Here is a 22,328-nt window from a genome sequence, read left to right as displayed (position 1 = left end):
ACTGTCGACTTTGCAGTAGTGCAGATGAATTTGAACTGCAGTTCCACAGAAACGAAAATCCTCATTCCCCGTATGAAAATGTTGGTACAATGTCCAGTACTCGGTACGCCAGGCCGGAAGGTTTGAGCTTTCCCAGAGCAGCGCAGTGCCAATGGGCAGATTGTAATTTCTGGTTCTGGGGAGATTTTTACATTTTTGTCTGCTGGTCACTGCCCTCTACTGTCACCGTGGTGTGCTGCAGTTGTTTCTCGACGAAATATCCTCCCCTACTAGTACGCTATGACTTTTGGTTTTCCTTGTGCTTTTCACAAAGAAAGTCTTAAGGAACAGTGGAACATCTAAAAGGGAAGGTATTCTGTGCGGTTTCATTGGTTTTGTTTATATTACTTAAATATAAATTATATTATTTGACTCAAGCTATTAATTACAAATACAGTCCTGTGTCCCGTGCTTTGGTTGCTTTGTTTTGGTGTGGGTTTTTTTTTCTTTGTATTCTTTTTTTGTTTGGTTGGTTTGGTTTGTTTTGGTTTTTTTCTTCCCTGTGATTTCTAGAAAAGTTTTGTGACATTCACTTTATACTGGAATTTCCTTCAATATATCATCAGCAAATAGTAACAATTTTTTCTTCAGGCAAATTGTAGTGAACAAGTCATACAGATGTTAGTACAAGTTTTTAAAAGAAAGCGAACAAAGTGATATCTAAATTCATTTTAGACAATGGGAAGAGTCAGCTCTGAAGGATAGAAGAGAAATGTGAACATGTCATTACAGGTATTGCAGTAGCCTTTAGTACAAGAGCAGGCTGCTATTAGAAGAGACAGGTTTTAACAGGTTTGGAAGGAAAAAATAATGGGTTTTCAACTTCTGTCAAGAGATTCCAGGAACTGGCTACTGACAACCCTTTTTCTAATGCCCTTCAATGGAGTACAGCCTTGAGGAATTCAATGTCCGTCTCACGCTCATTTTAAAAAACTGTACAAAATTAAATTTGGATCTTCTGGATATTGGAATTAAAAAGACTTAGTTTAGAAGTAGTAAGTAGTTGTATATGAAAGAAACTGCAAGTCTCCATGATGCAACAAGGATTTCTATTTTACTTATTAAAGGGACACGAAGACAAAATATACCTTGTGCATTTTATATTATACATCATTTATGCTCCTCTCCTCCTGGATTCTGCTGGATTGCTTCCCCCTTTCAGACTGTTTAGAGTAATAAAGCACCTCCCCAAATGACAAAATTTTCTCAAGTGGTTTTCTCGACTGCATTTTGGGGAGGGCTATTCCACTGCCTTTCTGAACAGAGAAACACACTGCGCCTGAGAAATGCACTGACATTTCTCCTTGTGATTCTTTAAGGGCATCTTAGAGCATTTCTGTATGTTGTACCCAAGGGAACCGGGTGCAACTGGCTGGAGCCCGCACTGCTGTCTGAGTTGGCATTGTGCATCCCTGCTGACAAAAGGTGCATCATACCTCAGATGCATTAGATGTAAGACGCTTTTACCTTACTGCAGCATACCTATAAAATTACAGCAGCGGCACAATCTTATGGCATTGACAAAATCCATTTCCCTATTTTTACCCTCCCACAAAAAGCTGAAACTAACCTATCTCAGGCCAACACATGAGGCTGCAGCCCAGTGTACACTGTGCTTGTTTTAACTTGCCTTGCAGATGGAACAGAGACCCCCAGTTCTCTCCTAACATCCATCAATGCACACCAGGCCAGGCTTCAGAACCAGGTTTTATCCTGACAGCACGTCCAAAGCCTGTGCAAGTTACAGAACAGTCAAACCAGTGTGATCATCTCTGCCACATTTCATCTTTACACGGATTTCAGGTTCCACAGTTCTTTACAATTAAATTGTTACAGTAAATTTTTCACTATGTATTTCATGCAATAGAGACAACTACAGTTTTACTTTCTTCAGTCTTGATTGCTATTTGAGATTGTCAATATACAGATTTCTGATGCAATCAAATCCTATGCATAAAATCGCAGCAAAATAAACAAAAGATGCTCCAGGACTTTGAAGGACCTAGTTCATACCTAGGCTTACGGAAACACTAAGTTGCTTTAAGTGTTTATATACAGAACTGCCACTCAGTAGCCATTTTGTAGTAAACACTGATGTGCGTGCTCAAACCGAACCTTACCACAGTGAGATGGTAACAATTATTTGCATACAATTATTTCGCACCCAAGGTCCTCGCTTGAGAGGTGAGGGTGCGCGCCGGGCCGGCCTCCAGCAGCTCATGCGATTTCTTCGTGGAGTGTTTGTGCCGGCGCTGCAAAACCACAAATGGAGCTCGGGCTCGGGGCAGCGGCGCCGGGGGCGGCTCAGGGGCAGCCCCGGGGGCCGAGGGGGCTCCGGGAGCGCGGCCGCCACCGGCGCTGGGACAGCGGCGGCTCGGCCCGAGGGGCTGCGCCCATCGCCCGTGAAACCCCCGTGCGTCACAGCTCCGGCAGCGCGCTCGGAAACGCTTACGGAGCCTCGTCCTCGCCGAGATACGCTGCCGTGTCATACCCAAGCTACCTGCATGGAAACAGCTCGGCTTCTTTAGAGGAGCGAGCAGCTCGGGGAACGACCCCCTAGACCTCCTCGCTTTCCGCCCCCTCACCCCGCAGCCCACTCGCCGCGGGTTCTGCAGCCGGGCGCTCTCCGCAAGTCGGGCGGGGCACGGTGCGGCGGCCGGGAGCGACCCTTCCCCGCCGCCGCGCACCGCCCAGGGCCGGGCTGGCTCCGGCTCCCTCCTCCGCCCCCCGAGCGCCGGGAGCTGCTACCGGGGCTGTTAGCGGGGCTGCTACCGGGGCTGTTAGCGGGGCTGGTACCGGGGCTGTTAGCGGGGGCTGATACCGGGGCTGATACCGGGGCTGCGCCCCCCGGCCCGGCTGCCCGCGCGCCTGCGCGCCGCCCCCGCTGCCCTGTTGCCGATGTGCGCCGGCGGCGGCGGGGTTTCTCAATGGAGAGCCCGTCCTCCTGCGGCAGCATCCCTGCGCGGCGGGGAGAGCCGGAGAGCTGCGTGGAACCCCGCCGAGAGCGGGGGCAAGGACGGCGCCCTGCCGCCACGGCGGCCCGGGACCCGCGGCGGCGAGGAAACTGCTGCTCAGCCTGCACCGGCGCGGGCACCGAGACTGGCAGCCGAAATCCTTTGTCTGCGGCTTCGTAAGCTCTCTGAGCTGCGCAAGCCGAAGCATCTGCACGGAGCCCCTTGAGGGTCACCCCTACTGCTGCGGGAGACGCGGCCGGACACACACGTAGCCCTTCCTCCTCTCTTGACACCCGCGCACCAGCCTGCGCTATCGACACGTGTCCAAAAAGTGCTCCCTCTCCTTGCGGCGCTGCCCGCGCCCCGCGCCGTAAGGAACTGCTGCGGGGACGAGGTCTCCGGCAGGTCGGAGTCTCGTTTGGTTGAAGATTTGCCCGTGTGTTTTCCCAGCCACCCCGAACTCCCATTCATGAATTTCTGAAGCCGCCTTCATTCAGTCTTTGGTGAGCGCATGAAAAACATTTTCACGTGTTAAGATCCATGACTTGTTTTTTCAATCGCTTATGCGTAGGCATTGATTTAGCAATGAAAAGTGCTCCACGTGCGCATAAAAATAACCCTTGTCCGTCTGCCTGCGCTGGATACGGTCGGTTTCCGTCTGGAAGCCGGTGATGCCCGAGAGGACACCCGGGAGCGCCTGGGCGCGCCCGCTCTGGCCGAGCTGCCCCGGGGACCGGGGGCTTGCGGCAGAAAGCCCGGGGCGTCTCCGGGCGGGCAGAGCCCGCTGTGCCCCTCACACCCCGCGGGAGCCGTGCGCGCCGGGCGGAGTCCGGCAAAGCAACTCAGTGATTCAAGAAATTGGATTCATTCAGGATTTTTGGAAGGGCTCCGTTTTTCTGCTCGTCTCCTGAAGTACCGAAGCGGCTCAGATAACGGTATAAATGAGAGCTCTTTAACGGGAGAGCTCCCATTACCTCCCGCCGCCTCTCCCGCGGACCGCGGGCGGGAGCCACGGCGGGGTTCGTCCCCTCCCCGAACGAGCATCACAGACAAAAGACCCCTCCCTTTGCCCCCGATGTTGTTGAATGAAACTCCCTAGCACAGCTCCCCACCGCCGGGGGTCCTCCCGCCGGGGGACGCAGCGCGCCCCGCCCGCCCTGCCGAGGCGGCTGCTGCCAGGCGGGCGGCACTGCCCCCCCACCCGCAGCGGGGTTTGCCAGCGCTCCCGCCAGTCCTCCCTCCTCCCAGCCTGCCCCCCCGCTCGGCTCACGCGTCCTCCCCTCCCTCCTTCTCAGTGGTCTGCCGGCTGGCTTACGCAGGAGCCGCCGCCAGCGCTGACAGCACTTGGCAGAAGGGGTTTGCCCGAGCGCTCCCGGAGCATCTCCAGAGGCGCGGCGGCACCGCCTGCCCGACTCACCAGGGGAGCGACCCAGAACCGGGAACCGAGGCCGGAGCTGGAGAAAGGCTGAAAACCGGGAAGCGCAAAAAAAATACCTAGAAAAATACGAATACTACTACTAATAATAATAAAGAGTGGTGGGCAGGAAAAGGAGGTCGCGGGGGAAGGCAGAAGGCGAGAAGAAGGCGCGCCGCTGAGGAGGTGCACGGGCAAGGGGCAGAAGCGGCCCCTGGCCGGGGCTGCCGGCATCCGCCGTGCCCCGGGGCGGCCGTCGGGGCGGCAGCAGCAGCAGCAGCAGCACGTGGCGGCGGCGGGGCATGGCCAGCGCGGGAGCTCCCGCGGCCTGAGCCGCCCCCGCCGCCGGCACCATGGCAGCCGCCGGCGATGCCGGCCTCGACGTGGCGGCGGTGGAAAGTTTCCTAGAGAGGCACCCGGAGCTGGTGGAGAAGTGGCTGCGGAGGAAGAACTCTCTCCCTAAAGCGCCCGCCGTCCCCGCCGGCCCGTCGGAGGAGCGGCGGAGCGGCGACGGCCCCGGCGGCAGCTGGGGGAGCGCGGGCGGCCCCGGCGGTCCCGGCTCCGGTCCCGGGGGGCTGCAGCGCCGAGCGTCCCAGAAGGAGCTGCGGAAGAGCTTCGCCCGCTCCAAGGCGATCCACGTCAACCTCACCTACGACGAGCATGTGCACGCCCGGGCGCAGGAGCCGCTGAGCAGCGTGCGGCGGCGGGCGCTGCTGCGGAAGGCCAGCTCCTTGCCCCCCACCACCGCCCACATCCTCAGCGCCCTGCTGGAGTCCCGCGTCAGCCTGCCCCAGTACCCCCCCACCGCCCTGGACTACAAGCGCTACCTCAAGGAGCACAACGAGCGCCAGTTCTTCCTGGAACTGGTCAAGGACATCTCCAATGACCTGGACCTCACCAGCCTCAGCTACAAGATCCTCATCTTCGTCTGCCTCATGGTGGACGCGGACCGGGGATCCCTGTTCCTCGTGGAAGGGACCTCCGCCGGCAAGAAAACCCTGGTGTCCAAGTTCTTCGACGTGCACGCCGGCACCCCGCTGCTGCCCTGCGGCTCCACCGAGGACAGCAACGAGGTGCAGGTGCCCTGGGGCAAGGGCATCATCGGCTACGTGGCGGAGCACGGAGAGACGGTCAACATTCCCGACGCCTATCAGGTAGGAGCCGGGCAGGCTCCCCCGGCCCGCGGCGGCGGAGGCGCGGACCGAGGAGCCCCCGATGGCCGGGCTCTGCCTCCCCCCGGGGCGCCCCTCCCGCCGCAGCCTCCCCGGGCTGGCCCGGCCGGGAATGCCGCGGTGCCGGCGCGGCGAGTGCCAGGGGACACCGGGGGTGCGGGAGGGTCAGCCCCGCCTGGGTGGCCGGTGGGGCTGAAGGGGCCCTACAGTCGGCACAGCAGCGGTCTGGTTTTCGCAGGAGCGATGGGCGCTTCGCGTGTCTCTTAAGCATGTGTTGGAACCGGCTGAAGAAAAGTTTAAAAAAAACGCTCGTGGCAGTCCCAATGATGGTGTTCTTAAATTTCTGTCTCAATGTTCCCTCTCTCTCGGCTGCTGATAAAAATCTCCTTGCTCTCAAAAGAGCATGTATTTTCACCTTTGCAGTGTCCTGTTATTCTCCACCAAAGACTTCCCCCACGTTTTACTTCTTTAGAGGCTTCAGTGTGAATTGTAAAAAAGTAGTTCTGGCTTCAAGGCAGAAGTAGTTCTTGGCTTCAGCAGGGACAGACGAGCCTTTGCCCGAATGTGTCAATGTAGAGCAGAGCCTTCAGTTTCCTGGCTTGAAATTTACCTCTCTTTTGTGCGGTCTGTTTGTAGTGTTTATTTCGGTAAGACGCTGTCAGCAATTGAATGTTCTTGAGAAAATGAAGAGCTACAAAGTGACACGTTTTCTCGGTTAGGATCTTGGAAAGCTTGAGAAAGGCGGGAGATGTATGTCTTGAAGAATTTTAGTAGTAATCATTGCCCAGCGTCTTATTTTACTCTACAATAATAACAAAAATAATAAAGATTTTAAAAATTATGTTGCTTTACAGCAGACTACAAGGAAGAAACTTGAAAAATAAGACTTGGTTACTTTTGTTTTTTAAATGCAGGAGAAGAAGAACCAGGGTATATGTATTTGGGGCTGAATAGTTATTTATTTATATGTCAAGCAGTATTTGAAAAATACTAGGCATCTCACAGATCCAGACTGACAGAGGTTCCCAACCCACAGATTTCAAAGGGAATGGTAAAAATGTTCCTACTAAAATGCGTTTTGGATCACCTTAAAAAAATCAACTGGCTTTCTTTCTTTCCCCCCCCCCCCCTTTCTGCAATATACACTTTTTCTTGCAATCTGATTTTGTTACTTTCACTTGTAGAACTGTGCAATTCCCAGAATATCAGCTATTGTAGGTGAAGCAGTATGTTCTCAATAGTCCCAGCTGGCTAAACAGATGAAGAATATCTGAGTCTGTCTAGGAAGGAACTTGATGCCTCCTCCTAACTCTGGATAGCTCCAGCCATCCTTTTTTGGAGGTGAGAATGCCACTGAAAAGGCATTGTTTTCTAGTACTAGGGACATATATTGTTTTATTGCTTAATTTTTTTCTTCAGTGTTTGTTCACTTTGTCTCCACATGCCTGTGAAAGAGTCCAGCTTCTTTGAACAGTTTATTTTCTGTTTCATCCGCAGAGAAAAGTGAAAAGCAATCCATCCGGTTGCCATTCCCGGTGCTATTTATGCTATACTTTTGTCTGGCTCTTATTCAAAATCAATTTAAATATTATAAATAATACAGCTCATTGTATCTTTAAGGCCTAAGTACATTACTTGAAATAGATGGGCAAGTTCTAATCCAAGTCCATCTTGTAATTACATCAAATGTAGCTTCCTTACTTTCAGTGGAGCTACTTTGATTGACTTTAGTGCAAATGAAACTTAAGACCTTCCAACTGTAATGAAAGTTTTGCTTGATAATAAAATAGGGCTCTGCTTTCATTTAACTTTCTGAGTTAGTACAGTTCATCTTCTCTTACTTGGCAAGGATCCATTGTGCATCAACAAAAAGGAGACATTTCTAATTTATTGCTATAAAGAGCTCTATGGAAGTCCAGGTACCTGTGCGTGAAGAGGTGACAGCTGTTCCATTTCAGATCGTTGTAGTGTTCACAATGGAGCACTTTAAAAATTAATAAATATGATATTATTTTCTGCCACTGATGATGAAAGTGTTTAATCAACTGTCAGGTAATAAAACAGCATCACCAGGAAACTCTGTCAGGTGGAGCTGAAGAAAAAGGAGTGACAGCAGCGCAGCATTTTTTTTGTCCATTGAAGAGGGTTTCTACACTGGTGCTATCTGGCAAGAAAAGGCCTTGCACAAGGTCAGGGGAACTTCTAGATCAATTTAATCCTCCTTTGCTCGTTTTTTAAATTAACAAACTTGTTCAAAATAGGTAAACATACTTCCATACCATCCATTAGCTAGTTTACTGTATTGGGAAATTTATTATTATTTAACCATCTCTATTTTCTCAGAGCCTGATCAAATACCATTTGGAATTCTACCAGTGAGTGCAAATTGGGTTGCCTGCTTGTGCTGTCAGCTACAACTGACATTAATGGTACTTCAGTGCAATCAACATTACACTTGAATGCTGTCATGTCTTGTAATGTGTTCCATGCAGGCAGTCCCCTGTGCCCAGCAGACTGATTGTTTCTGGAAGTATTTGTAAATGACTGGTTGTGTCATTATCAGAGACAGCATACTACTTCAATTACATATTTATTCTTCTAAAAAAAAGAAAAATACAAAAAAAAAAAGTCATTATAAGATGGGGCTTTTCACAATCCAGGTGGTTATTACTGTTGTTGAGTGGGACTTGCAAAATCTTGTCATTTGAACATTTTTTCTTAATTCAATAAACATACATCGATGCAAGGTTTGGAATTAATATCACATGTTGAGGACTGTATAATAATCACTTCTTTAAATACTAAACAAAGACCATATAAAATCTCACAGTAGTTTAATTTATGAAGAGCAGCCTTGTCTGAACAAGCTTTTGGAGGCTCACAGCAACAGAGAATTTGGCAAATAATTTATGGAAAGGTTTAGATGAATGTCATATAGCTGACTCAAAAGTTGCACAACTTCATTCATGGCATTAAAAGCTTTATTTATTACATTGCAAAGTCATTTGATGAAAGTGAGTTTATAATTTTAACTGTAACATGCAAGATCTGATATGCAAGCGTTAGCAGTACAGAGAATCTGAGAAAAGGAAGGCAATTAGATACTTTCTTTAATTTTCATTTTGAAGCCAGTCTAAAACTGTTTCTCCTGAAATTAATCCAGTTGAATTGTAAATCAAACTTTCAGTCACTTTGAGTTCTAAAATAAGGCCTTGGATGCTCCCATATGTAAATTTTGGGAAGCATTTCTGACTCCTTTTTCATATGGGAATAATGCACTGTATCTTGAGCATGCACATTGGAAGAAGAATCAGATCCTACTGGCAGGGAAATTTGGGGTCTAAATGTCCATTGAGACTTTTTTTGACAGAGAATAGATGTAGCTTCCATTGACATGTATGAAGACTGTTAAGCCTATTTTAAGTACACAGACAGAGACCATTACCTGTACTTCTTAGAAGCTGTTTTCAAATTGGAGATTTTTTCCTATTTGAAGCTGTGGATTTTTTCATGTCATCCGTTCTTCTCACAGGACATCCATGGTGTTTAGCTGAAATTACTGATAATTTCAATTTTGTTCCATCTTTTAGAGCAGTGTTTAAATAATAAACATTTCAAATTACAAGTAATGTTTGGTTATTGTTATACCTTTAGCTGTGCAAAAATTTAATAGCATCCCTAATCCTTTTAACTAGTGGGAAAAAATACTACCCTCTGGAATAGTAAGCATATATCAGAAAGTGGTGAAAAATGTGCTCTGCCATTTTCCAGTGTCAGCTGAATAAAGTTTCTCCACATCTTATGTTAAATTTGGAATTTAAAAAGTAGCTTTAAAAGACAGAAGACAAAAATGGCTTACCAGATGGATGTTTTAATAAAGCATGTAGCAAAGAGGAGAAATATTAAATGGAGTCATGCTAAGACATGGGTTTTTTAAGTTAGAGAAAGTGCCGTAATAATATGACCAGTTATTTCTCAATATAGCTCAAGTCCTCAAAAAGAAAATGTAACCACATTACTGCAGCTGAAATCAAGGAAACTAGAAAACAAATCGAGCTCTCTTTGTACAGGACTCTCCTGTTACGTCTTTCAAGCTCAGGCCAAGTGTAACATAGTCAAAGCACGCACAACTCTTCACAGCTACTTTTAAACATCCTTGAATACCCAGGTACGGGCATGGGTGTTGTCTTTTTCAAGCCCTCCTGGGGAGCTCAGGGCATTCAGTGCCTCCTGCTGTGCCAGGACAACATCATGGAGTTGCTGCTCAGGGGTGCAAAGGTTTGAGCCCAGGAGGGCCCAGTGGGGCTGGCTGTGGGTGCAGAAGGTCAAGAAGAGGCACGAGCCACACCTTTCCTTACACAGGTAGCTGTTTGTCATCAGCAGTATTGACAGTGGGGTCCCGCTTGGTTTCAGAGCGGTCAAAGCACTAAAACCCTGGGGTCCGGGAGGTTCAGCTCTGCAAGTGGGAATCAGTTCTGCTCAGCAGCGTTGGACAGTGGCACAGCTCTATGAATTTCAGTGTTGACTCTTAACAAGGACAGAGGTTGCTCTTAAGAGAGCAAAGATCATAAGACCTGGCAAGCAGAATACCCAGTGGTCTTTAAAATTTCCATGTAATACAGAAAAAAGATTAAAAAAATATTTTCTTTGCTGTACATTAAATATGACTAGGAAGTACCATGGGAAACACAGGAAATAACTGCAACAGTAAAAACTAAGATGCTCTGATGCGCTTTGCAGGAAAGGACACTCCAGCCCCTCATGAAAAATTTAGGAAATCTTGAAATTCTAAGTACGTGTCCATAAATTAGTGAAGGGGTGTTGTAATTATCCCTGTGTCTGCATCCCGCTGTCTGCGAACATGCCCTTCATCCTTCATGTCACAGTGCTGCTGGCCTGGGAGAGCGGGATCTTTCTACAGGAGGCAGGTCCTGGGAAGGAAAGGCAGAGAGCCCTCAGGGCAGTGGCTGAGGATGTCTCTTCACCTCCTGTCGCCTCCATCACTCCATATGTCTTCTTCTCCAGGAGCAGTTTCTGACTGATGTGTGTGTACAACATCCTAAGACCTTCCCAGGTCACAGCACCATGACTCTCTGGAGATACCTGCCGGGGGCAGGGGCTCCTGGCTGACACCAGGGACACGTAGAGGGACACTTGTCCAAAGGAAGGCTCCTTTGTTTCATGTCTCCGTGTGGATCCCCAGGATGGACAGGGCTGTGCAGTGCAGTGTACGCTGCTGGTGGCAGCCCTCAGCTATGGTGAGGAGTCACACCTCCCCTCCACACTTGTGTGAGCAGGTGAGGTTGCCTCCCCCACTAGGCGGGCAGCAGCCTGTCCTCCAGGGTTGCCCAGTCATTGTTCCGTGGGTCCTCAGCCCCTGCTTGCTGCCCCAGGTGTGCTCACCGAGGATCTGATGCCGAGATATTTGGGATGAGCAGTGGGTCGGCAGCAGTGGCTGTGCTCAGGGTGCCCAGGTGAGGCTTCTTTGCCGCAAGTTCCTGCGCTATTCTCAGCCCTCCCTCCAGCAGCAGGTCTCTGGGCTGCTGGCCCTGCAGAGCTTTGGCAGGAAAAGCACTTTGGAGAGCTGGGGTGGTTTTCTTTTTGGTAAGATGATAGACATTAACTGGTTTATTGCTCACCTGATCCATCTGAAGAGTACAGATGTTTTCAGTTTCTTTGGCCTCAGACATTCTAGAATGTCTTTGTAGAACAGATGTGAAAGTGGTGATATTCTGTGGCCTATAGTTCGTCATGAGAAAGTAGGATATATATTGGATGAGAGCAGGTCAGTAACAAGGAGAAAAAAACTGCAGGATTTGGCCCTTCATGAGTTAGTCGAGGTCCAGTTACAAGCACAAGACTGAGTAAAGCTGTAGTTTTGTGTTGTAAATTACTTTGGTGCTCTTCTTGACTGGCTTTCAATTTTTCAAAACAAATGTGTATTTCATTTTGGTTATTTACAGTTGTATGCTGTTGCATAGCTTTTCTATAGAATAACAAATTTAAGAAGTATACATGCATCATTATGCAAGTTAATTTGTTTTACTTTTCTAAAATAACTATCGGCAAACTGAAAAATAAATGAAAGTAATGGCTCAGCAGTTACGTGTTAATGGGGCAACAGCAACTCTGCAGTCTGAGCTTCACGTCTCTAGAGTGCACACTTCAAAAGGAATGCTACTTTGTCAATAATAAAAGCACTGCTTTGTCACAATAAGACTGCTGCTGTAACACTTGAATCGGTGTTGCTCACCTGAGTAATCTCCAGCAGGTGCTAGGTTTAAACCCATACACACATTTCCCTTGAAACACCCTGGAGTCTTGACGGTTTCCTTGCTCTGAGGAGTATTAGCTTTCTGAAGTCACCTGTGTGTGCATGTCTTTTATAAAGAATCATGAATATTTAGGAGGTCAGCACTGAGCCCTGTCCCAAAGAACCGTTGGAACAAGATGGGGACATGGGCACGGATATAGCTGGTGCCCAGTGGGGCATCAGTCGGGTCTGGTACAGGAGAGGAGAGAGAACCGCTGTGATGGAGTAACCAGATGTCATCTCTAAATACTGAAAATTAGAGGAAAAATATTTTTCTTTGTAAACAATTTATTTAATAGTGATACAGTCAGACTAGAAGTGCACAGAATCTGCTGTATTTAAGGCCACAACTTGACTCGCTGTCATGCTGTTGATGATCTCTCTCCAGTTTGTCTTGAAGAAAGGTAACAAAATCCTTATGGGATGGATCTAGATAATGTCCTACGGAGGAATATTTTTCTAACCCCTACTGCTGATCATTTCAGACTATGAAGCAAGAGCTGTAATTATTCTTATTAGCTAGGCACTCATGTTTGCAGACTTGCTAGTGCCTATAAAGTCTTTTCGTCCCGTTTGAGATGATTATATGACTTTCTCACATTAATTTTGTGCAAGTTGTAATTAGACAATAATGTCCATTGCCAGACCAATAACTGAAACAGTGCTCAGAAAAAGGATATAAGTCATATGAGACCCTCCCACTAATCAAACAAAGCAAAACCCCAAACTCTTGATATATAAGGGGGAAAAAACCACCAAAATGTTTTAGTATTGCATTGTCACATATCAAAACATTTTCTGGGGGGTTTTTTGGTTTTTTTTTTAATAAGCTACTTTATAAATTCTGACTATATATGGTCTTAGTTTTAAATCTGGAATTTAAAAATTTTTGAGGATCAATGTTCTCTCCTTTCATAAGAATTGTTTGGGGAGTAAAGAAATAAGAGTTGGCTGAGCTGTTTCATGTGTCCTACCTGCTGTAGTAATTTTTTTTTTATAAGAAATATTGCTGTCACTGTATAAATAGTCGCAAGATAACTGGACTGAGCTTATTTGCTTGGGAGAATTAGGTTTGCAATGGCTGGTACAAGTTTGTTCTGCCGCCTTTGTCTCTGGGGATTTACGGATTTTGGGGGAGATGACAGGAATAGCTGCAGCTATTCAGTCCTTACATGGAAATTTCTTCAGAGATTGCTCTATTACTTGTGTTTTGTGTGTGAGTTTCTTGTCTACAAGGTTTCCCCACATCTCCTTTAGTGGTTTATTGCTTGGGTTTTGTTTCCTGTTTATGCACAATGTAATTTGCGCCATATGTGATTTTTAGAAAAGTGTATCTAGAACAGACTGCATGCCCTATTTTTTTTTTTATTTGTATTTAGCTTTTTTAATGTTATGCTGAGGACTTGCTGTCGTTTAGATTGCTCCTTTAGCTTTCTTGCTCTTTTTTCTTCCTTTAAAAGCTTATGTATTATACTTACAGGAAGTGTGATTAGGAAGGTGAATCAAGTTATGAAATATTCCAACTTCAATTTCTTTATTTTTGTAAAGAGTCTTGGAGGATGGCTTTCTATAAATTCTCTCAAACTTGTCTATCCTTTGCAGTTTGATACTACAGTAATACTCGGGTATTAATGATGCTGTCATAATACTTGCAATAGTTATTTTTGATGCAAATTAATCAGTAACTTAAATGCAGTATAATCCAGGAAATTTTTACGCAAGTTTGTTCTATTTTGTTTTTTTTAATAGAGCCCTTTCTAAGGAAAAAAAAAAAAAACAAAAACAAGGAACAACAAAAAATGGTGCTGTAAATGGTAAAATATAATAGGCCAGGCCTTTTAACTGAACGTTTTTTGTAGTGTTCTCTACTGTGTCATGAAAAAATTTGGAAGGTGTTTTCAAATCATGAAATCAAAAATGGCTTTCTCTTGTAGCTCTCAGCTTTGGCTGAGACATTTGGTGCATTTCACTAGATTAAACACTTTTCTTTTGATACTGAAGAAAGAGGAAGTGGCTTTGTCGTGAAGGCTTAATTCCTGGAAATGTCAAGCAGATTTCATCCTCCATTATAATACTTGATTCTTAGCTAACTTGGGTTAGGGTTATACTTTTTTCTTTTGTTCTAAGTCATGGTAACAATGCTCACATAAAATGTACTAGTTTTGATAAGGTTATAAAAATACCAGTTTTCAGGTTCCAAGAGTTATCCTGTGTTGAAAAAAAAACAACCTAGAAAAACACAGAGAAACTTGTATGTTTGCTAACAATGTATGAAATACCAACTTCAACTGAAAACCAACACCGAAAGGCAGTTGGTGAAACTGCTCAGAAGCCAAAACTTTAGTTGAAAGTTGAGATTCTGATAATATATGATTCTAGAACCTTAATGGAAAAAAAAAAAAAAAACAAAAAAACACAAACCCCCCCCCAACCCTTTCTGTACCTTAATCTAGTCTTCTACAGAATAAAACCATGAAGATATTTGTCTGTTCTCATTCACTGGCAATCTTCAAATATGTCCAAAAACCTAGGACTACATTGTTCTTGTGCTGGCAACTGGATTAGCAGCACTTGGATTGATGGTTCAAACTTGCTCTCTTCTATGGCTTTACTTCATTCCCCTTTCACAGGGCAACATTTACAATCAATAAATATCCTTAAGACTAGGATAGGGTTTGTCCTACAGTGTAACTTTTCCTTGATGGCAGATGTGAAATTCCAGTTAGAAGTGCCTCAGCCTTCAGATTTTTAATATCTCTGTAGAAAACTGATTATATAGAACCAAAGCAGTATTTAGTACTGCTTTAAAGAGTCAGTGGAAGACTTTAATTCATGAGTGTTCTTGCATGAAAATACTGTAAGTACAATTACAATTATGGTGAAGTCTCTCTCTCAAAGGCTTTTATCTAGTCTGCCCCTGATTTCTGAATATATGCCTTAATGGTAAAAAACTTAAAACCAAGTGCCGCATTGCTGTCATAAACCCTGAGACCCCTTACTACATGCAAATGAGGACCCTGTTGCGTTGCAGGCTATTCCAACATGTGGGATAATACAGTTTATATCTCAACATGTTTGCAGTCTGACAGAGCTTCTCTCTGGTTTACCAGCTTTGTTATCAGCGGCTAAACAGGCCTCCTCAAGGTTACTGTCCTGTGATGAGAGGGAGGTATAAATTTTGTCCATTCTTGGCCATCACAATTCACACCTGAGCATTAAAGTTATTGGTACTGTTAAACTCAGTAGAACCTCTCTTAGATCCTGCCACGTATGTCCTACTATGGCAATGACTGATGAAAGAAGACAGTGTGGGGTAAGAGGTTTGGAACACAGTGCAGGTCATCCAGTTACTGTTTTCTGTGCATATTGCATGGTTCAATGATATCAGTATTGCCAGGAACAGCATTTTATTTTGTTCACTTATCTATCTCTCCTCATCACTTTCTCAAATGTCACCCAAATGAAATTCTGGCATGATTTCCCACAAAAGATTAGGGGTAGGTTCACTTCACATCTTGATGATTCTCAGCTTTTACCAAGTTATTGAGCTTTTTGTGAATAACATCTCATTTTTCCAATTAAATGCGCTAACTTTCTTAGAGTACTGTACCTTTAGTTTCAGCTCCAAGATGTAGTACCCTTCTGCAAAAGGTCATCCAGCTCCCTAGCATCATTGGATATAACCTCATGTCTTGTTTCTTCCTGCTATGGAGGTTCCAGGGAGGGATACAAACAGGAAACTCCCATGATCTGCCTGAAAAGAGAAGCAATGCAGCAGGAATGAGCTGTACATTAAAGGAAACACCAACACTTTCCAGACGACTAGTCCGCCTCGTGTCTCTGCGACTCCAGAGCATCCATTAAGGAGCAGTGGCTCCATAGCTGATCATTACATCTCTTGCTAACACTGGCAGCCGTGTTGGGTGTATCTCGTCCAGACAGGTTCACCAGCCCTGTCCTGGGTGCCACCACACCCTGCAGATCAAACAGCACTTTTTGTGTTAATCTTGAGGCCTGTTAGAAAGGCAATGACTACATACACCGCATGAATGGAGTGTATGCCGATGAGATCTCAACTCACTTTTGGTGTCACCAACAGCTGTTTTTTCCAGTTAAACTGCCCCTTGAAGGTTTACTCTTTTGTAAGGCCCACTAGATGTCAATCAACAACAGCATTGCTACTCGAGGCATGCTTGTTTTTTCAGTGTTCTCCCCCATGCACTCTGCTTTGCTTGGTACAAAATTAGTAGAGCAGGGACTGTCTCTTCAGTGGCACAAAATATCAATATACCAACAGCAGCATCTAATTCCAAATAATTGTTCAGACATTACCAGGAAGTACTGGAAGAAATATTTAATTTATTCATTAGTGAAGACTACTGTGTGATAATTGCACTGCATTATCCTTTCTTCTGTTGTAGAAGAGCCATATCTTTCTAGGCAGGGTTCTCTGTGGTGCAGAACAGTTCAGCTTCTTTTGAAGTTGATAAAAAAGTATTTAGAAGCATATGGAAAGATCACAAGATCGGGCAGATCTGCGTCCTTGATGCTGTTATTAAAAAACATCCATCACGGGAGTTCCGGTTCTCCCAAAGAAGTTGTTGGGTACATTTGTTATTAGTTCCTTCTGGTTGAGATGTTGGGAAATGTGCAATAAGTAATAAAGTAGCCAAATGTATATGTTAATCTTTATAGTGGGTAAAAATAGAGCATTTCTAAATCATGTCTCAAAGTTAATCTTTATAGTGTTAATCTTTATATGTTAATCTTTATAGTGGGTAAAAATAGAGCATTTCTAAATCATGTCTCAAAGTGACTAGAAGAGACTATTTTTATAGCATCTGGAATTTACAACAGTGAAATAGAAGTAGATATCAAATTGTCAAGAAAAAGATTTTCAGTTTTTAGTATCAGTTAAAAAATTAATGATTTCTTCATCACAACCAAATTAAGGACTGTGTGGATTGTTTTCATGGCTTGAGACAAATATGGGCGTTATTTCACAGCCAGTATTGTTTAAACTTTTGAAAACAAAAGGTTGTGCCTAATTTTGTCCAACAGCTTAGTTCCCTCATGTTGGGAGAGCCTGAACTGGCTATAACTATTGCCTGCAGCACCATGCTAACTTCACCTTGGAGGAACAGAGCTGCTGCCAGTGAAAAGCAGTAATTTCCTCTCTGGCTGATAGAAGAGCTGTTGAAGACTAGGCTCTACCAAGATGAAGAAGAGTGATGTCAGCACTACCTCTTAAGTTTTCAGCCTCCTTTGAGTTACTTTATGGTCTGCAGTTTGAGCTTTACTGTTCCAGAGAATGGATTGCTGTACAGTGCCTTTTTTGAACAGGGACATTCCTGTACTTAATTTTCCAGAAAGAGCTGAGGTTTTGACTATATTTCTTTGAGAACGTGTTTGCACTGCATTGAAATACCAGTCCACATAATCAGACTTACTTGGTCAGATAGAAATGGAGGCAAAAAGAATCTCCATTTACTTGAGGGAGACATCGTGAGCATCTACAGGACATGGGTGTGAAATGGCAGCAGGGCCGAGCAGAAGTGTGTATGCATGGTCACACTACTAATGGCAGATATCAGTCTTTGTTGGCATTCCTCTAACTGAGGTATAAAATTGTGGGACTTCAGTGAATGTGATTATGTAATGGTGAATATTGTACTGATCCCCAAGAAAGGTGAGGAAAACAGCTAATAAAGAATGGGCTGATAACAGAGAAGCAACATCCTAATGCTACTGAAAAATACTATATCAGGCATTGAGAAAAGTGCTTTGCTGTCTGAAGAAAGATTAGATGTATGAAATGTATGTTAATGTTTCCTTATTTTCTTTCGAAGGATCGACGCTTTAATGATGAGATTGACAAACTGACTGGATACAAGACAAAGTCACTCTTGTGCATGCCCATAAGAAACAGTGATGGAGAGATTATTGGTGTTGCCCAAGCAATAAATAAGACTCCAGGAGGTGCCCCTTTTTCTGATGATGATGAAAAGGTAAGGTTACATTTACTTTTCTAAATTTTTTCTCTAATTCAGCAGGCTTGTCTAAAGAGTTAATCTAAATTAGTAAATAGCACTTCAATTTGTGTTTATGATGTTTTTCTGGCATTTTTGTTTTTTCAGTAGAAAATGTAATAAAAATAAGAAAGAAAAGAGGAAATAGAAAATCTCTTCTGTAAGTGTCTGAGTATCTCTGGCTGAAACTTCAACCTAATCTTATGCAGCAGACCTTAGTAGGAAGGCTTTTTTATTTTTGAAAACTGCACCTCTAAGAATTAGTTTGAGGGAAAACTATCACAGAGATATTCCTAAGCTTGCTGACTCTAAAACTCAAGGTCTTCTTTTAGCACTTTCCATGGGCTAAATGCCTGTAACATATGCAAAACAAATTTTATTTTAGAGGAAATTATGCATATACAAATATGTTATTCTAAAATATTTGAGACTTGCAAATACTTAAGGACAAAAGGACAATGAGGATGGGAAGGAACACCAAGTATCTGTATCTCAGGTGGAATTTGGAGAGTAAAGTGACCTCAAAAGGCAGCAAAGTAGAAGTATCTGCAAAAAAGGAACTTGAATTAAAGACAGGGGAAAATAGGAAATGCTGCTGTTGAAGGCAGATGTATTCAGCTGACCTTGGAGGGAAAACGTGCATGAAGCCAAAACATGACTGGGGAAGAGAATGGTAGAGGGCAGCAAACTGGGGAGGAACAGAGCTGCAACTCTGTGAGCCCAGGAGAGGGAAATGGAATCTCCTTCAAGCACGTAATAGGGAACTACTCTTCGGTGTATAGAAATTGTGTTGAATCTCGTTTTTGTGGGAGTGTAGTTAGAGGCAGACTTTTCCTCCAAAAAGCTTTTTATATTGATTCAAATGCAGTTAATGTTCTACACACCATTTTTGTTTTTGTTTTTGTTTTTGTTTTTGTTTTTGTTTTTTTAATAAAAATAATTAACTCTTGGTGGTTTTTTTTCCAAGGTGTTTGAATAACAGATTTGGCATAGTGATTTAGATTGAATTAACTAACTTTAAATATAACACACAATTTTCGGATGGTTCTTTATCTGAAGTTATCCAGTACTTCTTAAATTCCTTCTTCAGAAGCTATCTGAACTTGTGTAACCATAGGTTGCTTCTGAGTTTCTTTTGATTCTTGAGAATCCTGGATGTTGAATATTGATTTATTAGCAATGTATGCCTCAGTGGGTAACTAAATGCAAATTAAACCTTCCCTGAATAGGTTTCAGCACTTCTTTATATTCGTACTGTCCTTGTAAAGGAAATTTTGTTTAAAATACAGCTTTTAGCATGGATCCTACATTTGATTATCCTACATTCAACTAGCAAAACAACTGTGTACATTGAATTGTGCATTACATAAATATTCTAATGTATGAATATTTGATGCTGATGCTGTGGCATTTGTTTCCATTCAGTGACTACCAAATATTATCTAAAAATCATCAAATTGCCCATACTTTGTCATCTTTATTTTGTTTTCAGTAATTTGTATAAACCTATTATAAGCCTACATGTTAGAACTCTTCAAGAATATATTGAATGGGTTCTGACATGTAGATTTTATGGAAAAGTAAATGAGAACATAACCATCATTTTGCCCTGTAATAGATCTTGGATTTAGTGAGGCCTGGCAGTCCATGTGCTGTTATTTCAAAACCTGTGCTTTTAAGGTTTTTTTTTCACTCAGTTGGTAATCTAGAAAGCATGATATACCTCTGGGAAGCAAGAGAGCACATACTTTCAGGAGAACTGTCTTGCAGGATTAGCAAACGGGATTTTTTAACTATAATATCAACATAGATGTTTGTGAGGTGAAAACTGAGAAACCCTCTTCAGAATAAGAAAAGAAAACTTTGGTAGCCTGGATATTGAGGTGGCTTGTGCAGAAAAGCCCGATAAATAGCTGGCAAAAGGCTTATATGCAGCTTTATGTTGATGTTACAGTTTCTGACAATCAGCAGCTACATAATGGTTAGAAAATTAAAATGTAAATTAGCAGTCTTTTTCTTACCCTTGAAACCCTCTCAGAGAAATGTCAGTATCATTTCAGTCTGGCCCTTGTTTGCAAGTGTCGTTCCTCTCTTGGTATTGTGCAAAGCAATTAAAATAATCTGTTGGAGTTTTTTTATAAAACAACGAGTCTATATTGTATAATGAAATGTCCCTTAGCTTCACTGCTGTTTTGAGTCAATAGGAAACAAAGACTTATGTTTCCAATTAGAATTAAGTAGATGCTAGCCTCGTTTTTATGTACTCTTAGTTGTTCTCAGAAAGTTAATAGCAAATAAAATATTTAAGGTTTGAGGAGTTTTTAATGTTTTCAAGCTGTAACCAAGTTTATATTTTGCAGTATCTAAAATGGAGTATTATATTGCAAAATTCTTCTGGTTTTGTTTTTCATGGCAGATTCTCAGGGTTTTCTTTTACATTTCTGACCACAGTGTTAAAAGCACAGAACTAAGAACAAATACAAGTGAATTTTCCACATTTAATATTGTTTCCCACTGCCAAATTTCTTTTCTCCTTTTGGTGTTAGGGATGTTTCATCCAATTCATTGTTAAAGTGCAGAATTAGATGACAGCCACGGGCATGAGAGAAAGATGTTCAGTGTCACAATGCATTTTGTCACCCCAACATTAGTGTCTCAGTTGAACAGATTGATTTTGGAGATTTTCAGTTTGATACAAACCATATTGGAATACCGTATTACCCATATTAGCCATCACTATCACACTATGTTGTGTAATTGGTAACTTTTTGGAAAAATAGCAGGTGACACTTTTAGACATATTTTGCAAGCGAAGAGACAAGTTCATTTGCACAGACAAAGAGTAGAAAGATAAAAGCCCCGAACCCTTGGAAAGAACAGTGCACCTAACATGCATTCCCTGTACTGTGCTGAAGATTCTCTTAAGTGTGTGTGCTGTTTGCTGGTGAGTCATGCTTGTTCCAGGACTGGTGAGAAAAGCCGAACAAGAGTTTGACAGCCTGGGGTTTAGATTAGTGTCTGCCCTTTATAGTCTTCCAAAATTCAGTGCCAAAGCAGATCTAGTCCTCTATCAGAGAGGCTTAACAAACAGCAACAGCAGCTCCATGGTCACCTAAATTGGCATCCTAGTTCTCTCTGCCTCTGACATCCTCCTCATCGGAAAGAAGAGAATTGACTGCAGGGAAAGTACCCAGGGCTGCCATCTCGAATTAAACCCTGCTGGTTTTGCTGAAAACCAGTAGTGTGAATGCAGTGAGGCCTGGGAGGGGGAAGTAAGAACTGGGTATGGTTGTCCGTGCTCTGTGGATAGTTTTATTAAGAGGTATATACGTCTATAAATTCCAGGATTGACCTGATGTGTATTTGGTTTGTGGGGGCTTGAAGATAAAAGTTCTCATGCTCCAACATCTTATTTCTTACATTCCTAATAGCAGCCTTGTGATTCTGATTTTTCCAATTTATTGTGCTCTTCTTGGTCCATATTTGCTAAAGCTTAAATATATCCTACATCAGGTCTACAATAGAGGTGAATGATTTACAGGGATTTTGTTATACCTGCTAATTAATTTTCTGTGAGTTTTTGCATGATGAGCTTAGGACACGGGCAGATAGCAATTTCAAAGTCAGTAAGGACCGTTCTTTATCTTAGGGAAATAATCAAATGTAAGTTAAGCTACCAGAATAGGAAGTGAACCAGAACAAGCAAGCATCTCTGGCTGCTGTGAAAATGATAACTCCAGCTCTGTGAATGTGCGGAATTTACCAAAATAAAGTCATCTGAAAAAAACTGACGTATCTACTACAAAGAAATATGACAAACAAATAAGATAAAGAATTTTTTTGTGTGTTCCATATATTGCAGTATGTGACAACCTCCTGCTAATACCTGCCTTGGTTCTCTGACATGGCAGTGAGACACCAAAAGCTATTATTTAAAAATGGTGTAATCCTCAAAGGTATCATGTGGCCCATATGTCACTTACCTCCCAGTACAAGAGACAAATTTGCTGAAAGAAGACTGAAAATAACAAAGACATTTGAAGGATGAAGGTGCTGAAGCACCACGGCTATTTGGGAAAACTCTAATGGTCTATTAGGCACACTTCTGGAAAAGTACTTGCTACACAAATCTAAATTAAAATAAATCACAGTAACTGAACTGTTTTGCTGGGGGAGTTTAAAGCAATTTGCCACTAGGATATTTGCTTTATCAAGGCAGCTTTACAGCATTGGTTTGCAACCAACAGCACAAAATGACTGCCATGACAGACATTTGCATAGATTTATTCCAGTCTTGTATACATTCAGCCATGCTTTCAAGTTAAGGTGAAAGTCTAGATTTCTTCTTAATCACAGAACTCGAAATATTCTCAAAACCTCTGTTTTGAGACTGGCCATTAATATTTG

At 43.5% G+C, this 22,328-nt stretch overlaps 1 protein-coding gene across 1 annotated transcript in view; it reads left to right on the top strand.

The window, feature by feature from the left end:
* The first annotated feature begins 4,760 nt into the window (after nucleotides 1–4,760).
* PDE11A (phosphodiesterase 11A) overlaps nucleotides 4,761–22,328 on the top strand; it is a 109,808-nt gene continuing 92,240 nt past the window's right edge. Inside the window, exons 1-2 of the mRNA XM_058421327.1 lie at nucleotides 4,761–5,561; nucleotides 17,742–17,900. Coding sequence (XP_058277310.1) covers nucleotides 4,761–5,561; nucleotides 17,742–17,900 — 960 coding nt within the window. The remainder of the gene's footprint in view (nucleotides 5,562–17,741; nucleotides 17,901–22,328) is intronic.

This window comes from Hirundo rustica, chromosome 7, assembly GCF_015227805.2.
Source record: "Hirundo rustica isolate bHirRus1 chromosome 7, bHirRus1.pri.v3, whole genome shotgun sequence".
NCBI lineage: Eukaryota > Metazoa > Chordata > Aves > Passeriformes > Hirundinidae > Hirundo > Hirundo rustica.
Note: the sequence above shows the minus strand (reverse complement) of the source record. Positions and strands in the feature narration are given on the sequence as shown.